The sequence below is a fragment of the Triticum dicoccoides genome, chromosome 4B (genome assembly GCF_002162155.2).
Source record: "Triticum dicoccoides isolate Atlit2015 ecotype Zavitan chromosome 4B, WEW_v2.0, whole genome shotgun sequence".
Classification (NCBI taxonomy): Eukaryota; Viridiplantae; Streptophyta; class Magnoliopsida; order Poales; family Poaceae; genus Triticum; species Triticum dicoccoides.
In genome coordinates this window covers 172,715,039-172,720,817 of record NC_041387.1, presented here as the reverse complement: position 1 = coordinate 172,720,817, position 5,779 = coordinate 172,715,039, and the positions used below count along the sequence as shown (strand labels likewise).

General features: G+C 43.4%; 1 protein-coding gene across 1 annotated transcript; it reads right to left on the bottom strand.

Annotated features, from left to right (window-relative positions):
- Positions 1-1,835: 1,835 nt before the first annotated feature.
- LOC119293513 lies at positions 1,836-4,345 on the bottom strand. The gene is made up of 6 exons (XM_037571973.1): positions 4,122-4,345; positions 3,822-3,930; positions 3,613-3,698; positions 3,319-3,483; positions 2,557-2,652; positions 1,836-2,366 (listed from the first exon to the last, which is right to left on the bottom strand). Exons 1-6 carry the CDS (start codon positions 4,239-4,241, stop codon positions 2,205-2,207), a joined length of 738 nt encoding a protein of 245 aa, XP_037427870.1. The 5' UTR covers positions 4,242-4,345; the 3' UTR covers positions 1,836-2,204.
- Between the last annotated feature and the right edge of the window lie 1,434 nt (positions 4,346-5,779).

Below are 5,779 nucleotides of genomic sequence, written 5' to 3'. Positions count from 1 at the left end.
TTTCTCAAGATCTGTCTGGGGAGAAAAGTCTCATCCTGGACCGCGTTGTTGTTGATGATTGAAGGAGCCATCGAGCCTTGCTGCGACGACACAGAGGAACTCCCAATCAAAGCACCAATGTCGGTGTCAAAACCGGCGGATCTCGGGTAGGGGGTCCCGAACTGTGCATCTAAGGCTAATGGTAACAGGAGGCAGGGGACATGATGTTTTACCCAGGTTCGGACCCTCTCGATGGAGGTAATACCCTACTTCCTGCTTGATTGATCTTGATGATACGAGTATTACAAGAGTTGACCTACCACGAGATCGTAGAGGCTAAACCCTAGGAGCTAGCCTATGATTATGATTGTTCTCTCCCTATGGATTAAACCCTCCGGTTTATATAGACACCGGAGGAGGCTAGGGTTACATAGAGTCGGTTACAAAGAAGGAGATCTAACATCCGAATCACCAAGCTTGTCTTCCACGCAAAGGAGAGTCCCATCCGGACACGGGACGAAGTCTTGAGTCTTGTATCTTCATAGTCCAATAATCCGGCTAAAGTATATAGTCCGGCTGTCCGGATACCCCCTTATCCAGGACTCCCTCACCCATCCCCAATCCTTCGGATTAGGCCTTGTGCTAATATATCCCTCCCGTCTAAAATTGCTCGCCATATCTGCGATGGGCGTGATCCCAACTCTGCCTCCAATAGATTGCATTGTGGGAAGTAAACGACCTTTAGTATTTTGAGCACTCAAAGAAGTTTCTTCCGTCGTGACTCTCCACGCTCGCCTAGCAAGTAGCGCTAGGTTAAAGATTTCCATATCGCAGAATCCTAGACCACCAAGGTGCTTCGGTTGAATCATTGTGTTCCAAGCAACCCAACTAGGTTTTCTCTTTCCTTCCTTGCAACCCCACCAAAATTTCCGAATAACTGATGTTATACTTTCACATAAACCCTGCGGCAGGCGAAAACATGACATAGAATATACGGTATTGCCTGAGCGGCCGATTTGATCAAGACCTCTTTCCCTGCTGCAGAAAGTAACTTCTCCATCCATCCTTTGATCTTCTCCCACACACGATCTCATAGATATTTGAAAGTTCCGTTCTTGGACTGGCCAACATTTGTTGGCATGCCAAGATAACGTTCATTTAAGGACTCATTCTGAACATGTAAGGAATTTTTTTATCTCTCTCCTCAAAGGATTTGGACAGCCTTGACTGAAGAAAATTGATGACTTATCATGGTTAATACGCTATCCTGATGCATTGCAATAAGTGTTCAATAGGTTTGACACTGCAACCGATCCCTCTACGCTAGCCTTAAAAAGCAGCAGACTCTCATCTGCAAACAAAAGGTGATTTATGGATGGAGTTGTCGGAGCCACCTTAATACCTGCAAGTGATGACTGTGAACTGGATTTCAAGAGGCACGAAAGACCCTCTACTGCAGTCAAGAATAAGTAGGGGAAAATTGGGTCTCCATTAGGTCTCCCTGTCGGATTTCTTTGGTTGGTCTGAAAGGCTCAAGCTTCTCACCGTTAAAAAGAACAAAAAAAATACCGAAGAGACCATACCCATTACCTTGAGAGTGCTTCCAAATTCTGCACAACCAATTTCGGCCTTCGTCATCTATTGTTTACACTCGAGAGCCCAGTTGGTCCAGTCTATCCTCTGTTTCCAGCCTCTCAAAAGGGCCTCGGAGGATATCGCGGGCCTCATACGCGTACACTGACCTCGAAAACAGAAAACAGCAGCAGCAGAGGCAGTACGCCATGTGAACGCAGACCATTTAGGTAATCACTGATGTAGGAGTAAAGACTATTGCCAGCAGTGCGGTCGTGTAGCAGCTACTACAACCGAGATCGATCCATGTATGAAACGACAAAGACCGACAATCATAGTACAGCTAGTAAGTGTCATATATTAACCATCAAATAGTACGCTACTACTCCACTGATTGAGTAGCACTTCAAATTAAGGAGTATAGATTGCTAGCTGGCATACTAGTACTCCCTCCGTCCGATAAAACTTGTCCCAAACTTGTCTCTCAAATGAATGTATCTAGCACTAAATTGATGCTAGATACATCCATTTGAGGGACAAACTTTTTCGGACGGAGGGAGTAGTACTACAAATCAAGCACAACCACTTCTTCCTGGATGGAGCGCCCGTGCCTGATCTAAAGGAAAGAAGGTGCCTGATCACAAAATGAAATTTCAGTGGCATCCATTCTTCTTCCTTGTCAGGAAGTCAACCAAGGTGATCCTGGGTGGAGCGCCCGTGCCCGATCTCTTCCTGATCGTCGTCGTCTTCCACAGCCTGTCCCCGCCGTACTCTCTCACTGTGCTGCTCGTCGTCTCAGATGCCACATTGTAGAACTGCAAGCATACAAATCAAGTGAGTGCTGAGTGATCGATACAATACAAGTAGTCTAGCCTTCAAAATTGATCGACGCTACCTATAGGTAATTAGCTATAGCCCAGGAAGCTGCGTATGCAAATTAAGAAGTGGCGATCGACAGGTCATCTTCTTACTTCTACAGGGCTTTCGTCAGTTGTTCTTAGTTACCTCGCACACGCCGTGTAGGAGCAGCCTCTGGAACGGGTCCTGGACATCCAGCGCAAGCAAGTCCCTCGTGTCTTGGATGAAGGCCCTCACTCGTTCCTATAAAATTGAATTGGGGACACTTTAATGCTAGCTGTACTAAACAACCAGGGAATCAACACTGACATAGAAATATGCACATGGCTTCCAGTTTTTTCATATAGACATGGCTGTCCAGTTGGGTAACTACTGTGGTTATTCCAGTTGGGTAACTGCTGCAATTACTTTGATAATATTGCCCAAAGATTTCATAGTTTTCAAAGAACACTAGCTACATGTGTTATATATTCACGCACAGAGCTGAAAATACATTGTACTTCCTCCGTCTCAAAATAAGTGTCTCAATTTTATACTAAACTTAGTATAAAACTGTACTCCCTCCGTTTCAAAATATAGTGTGTCCTTGGTTTCCGCACTTCAACTTTGACCATAAATTTAACCAACATGTCCAACTGCGGCGGTAGCAAAATTCATACCAATGAATTCATATTCAAAAGAACTTTTCAATTGTATAATTTTTGCTCCTGCAGCAGTCGGTCTCGTTGTTCAAATTTATGGTCAAAGTTGAACCTCGGGAAATGTGGGCACACTATATTTTGGAATGGAGGGAGTACTAAAGTTAAGACAAAATTTAATACAAAGTTGAGACTTATTTTGGGACGGAGAGAGTATAAATTTGATTCAGAAAACGTAGGTTCAGAAGAAAACACAAGACAGTACACATACTTCGTACATCCGAAGCAGGTCAGGCAGGAAGTTCCTCTTGATAACTTCTCTAGTGTGGCGATCAATACGGTGCCAAGCGTTCAGCGCAATCTCCTCGTCTTCGTCCAAACGACTGTTCTTCCGATCCGCGCATGATTGTCTCATGTGAAATTGCAACAAGTTTGCCTATACACCATTAAAATTTGTCAACTGTAAATGACACATGAAGATAAGACACACATCTTGGTATAATTTATCTCTGCATCCATGCATTTAGGCCTGGTATATACTGTATTCTAGTATATGGTGGCGTACCTGAACATCCATGTCGATGGTCCTGAAGACATCCCATGCAGCAGCAGAACTTGTCATGCAGAATGCAGACAGGGGCAGCTCCTCACCTACATAACATGCGCGCATGCACATGATCGATCTCGATCAGAATATACATAGTAGTACAATTGAGCTGTGAGGTCGGCTATGGACCAGAATTTGTATGTTTGACTGACTGACTGATTGATTACCCCATGGTGGCGGAGCGAAGAGGCCTTTGATCTCGTCAGCGCCAAGACGGGGGACCAGCTCCAGCAGCAGGCGGTCGTTGAGCCACCGGCACGATCTCCTGTTGCTAACCTGCACATATTGTATACGGTGCGTTTTGGCATTTGTTAATAAGCAGCAGCAGATTCCTGATGCACACGAATTAATCAACTGCAACTGTATGTAATACTACATGAGTAATAACTCCATCGAATTGGCAATTTTACTCCAATTACGTCCACGCACCATCGAGTTTTGTCATTGTTAACAAGCCATGTATGTACCTTGGTGGCGCCAATGTCGTCTTCCAGGGCCTGGATCTTGCTTTCGATCGTCGTCTGTCCAGTGAAGGGGGAAGAGCCGAACTGCTCCCTCTCCCTCCGCAGCAGGCCCGCAGTCGCCATGGATCCTTGGTACGAACTGTCGCTCTCTCTCTCTCTCTCTCTCTCTCTCTTTTTCAGGCGAAGGAAGGGCTTCGGTGGCCGGAGACGGAGACGGCGGGACAGAGCGGGCGCAGCGGAGTAGTGTGGTGCGACCGGGCCCCTATATGCGCACGTTTGGTTTGGTAGATTGAGGGCCACGGAACCGGCACGAAAGCCTACAAGGAGAGGTTGATTGAGGACCACGGAACGTCGGAACCGGCACGGATACGTACTGGGCCGCATATGAATTCATAACAAATCCGAGCCTGTCTCACCAGAGAAGGATGACACCCCTAAAAAAAACAGAGAAGGATGATAACGAAAAAAAATCGTGGTGGGTCTTGTTTACGGCAAATCCTTTTTCCTAGTGTAATGCGCGGAATAGTGAGCAAATGCGCACACCCACACGCACCTAAGCCAGGCCCGGTTAGGAAGTGACAGCGGCGAGGAGAGGGCGGACCGACGGGAAAACCCTATGCGGCGCTCTATGCGTCGAAATGTCGATGGTTCGCACGGGTTGCCAGAGCGAACGATGCAGTGGGCCGGCCCAGCGAAGTTTTCTTTTTCTGTAGAGTACTTCCACTGGTTTTGGGAACCTTCTAAGGCCTTGTTCGATTGCGGGTGAATCCGAGTGGATTGAAGGGGTTTGAGGGGGATTTAAACCTCTTCTAAGTCAAAATATGAACCAATCCTTGCCAATCCCCTCCAATCCTTTTGGGGAGAGGATTAACCGAACAAAGCCTAAAGGTTCCTAAGCCGGGTTTTTCTTTCTGATTTTCTACCTCTGGTGTTTTTTGGTTTTCCTTTTTTCTTCTTTTTTCTTTTTTCTTTATTTTTCCCTTTTTCCAGTTTCTTTTCTTTTATTTCCTCTTATTGTTTTTTGGTTTTTCTGTTTATTTTGTTAAAACTTTAAATATTGTTCAAAATTTTCAAAAGTGTTCCTTTTTCCAAAATTTGTTCACATTTTCCCAAAAATGTTTAGGAATTTCAAAAGGTATTCTCTTTTTAAAAATTTGTTCACATTTTCCAAAAAAGTTCAGGAATTTCAGAAAATGTTCTCATTTTCAAAATTTTGTTCACAATTTCAAAAAATGTTCGCATTCTCAAAATTTTGTTCACAATTTCAAATATGTTCATGTTGTAAAAATGTTCTCATTTTCAAAATTTTCTTCACAATTTCAAAATCATTTTCAAAATTTTCTTCACCATTTCAAAAATGTTCACATTCTCAAAATTTTGTTCACAATTTCAAATATGTTCATGTTGTAAAAATGTTCTCATTTAGAAAAGTTGTTCACAAATGTTTAAAAAAATGTTCCTATTTAAAAAGAATTCTTCACAAATTTCAAAAAATGTTCACATTTTCAAATTTTCAGGAGTTTTTTCAAATTGATCAGTTTCAATTTGATTCACAAATTTCAAAATTGTTCGCAATATCAAAAAATGTTTGCATTCTCAAAATTTTTGTTCACAACTTCAAACATGTTCATGTTGTAAAAATGTTCTCATTAGAAAAATTG

What these genes read in the sequence shown, in the direction of transcription:
- LOC119293513 (XM_037571973.1), bottom strand. Translation starts at nt 4,241, where the DNA reads ATGGCGACTGCGGGCCTGCTGCGGAGGGAGAGGGAGCAGTTCGGCTCT. An exon ending in ACGACATTGGCGCCACCAAG is followed by an intron (nt 3,931 to 4,121) that starts GTACATACATGG and finishes CAATATGTGCAG; the next exon opens with GTTAGCAACAGGAGATCGTG. An exon ending in ACCTGCTTCGGATGTACGAA is followed by an intron (nt 2,653 to 3,318) that starts GTATGTGTACTG and finishes TCAATTTTATAG; the next exon opens with GAACGAGTGAGGGCCTTCAT.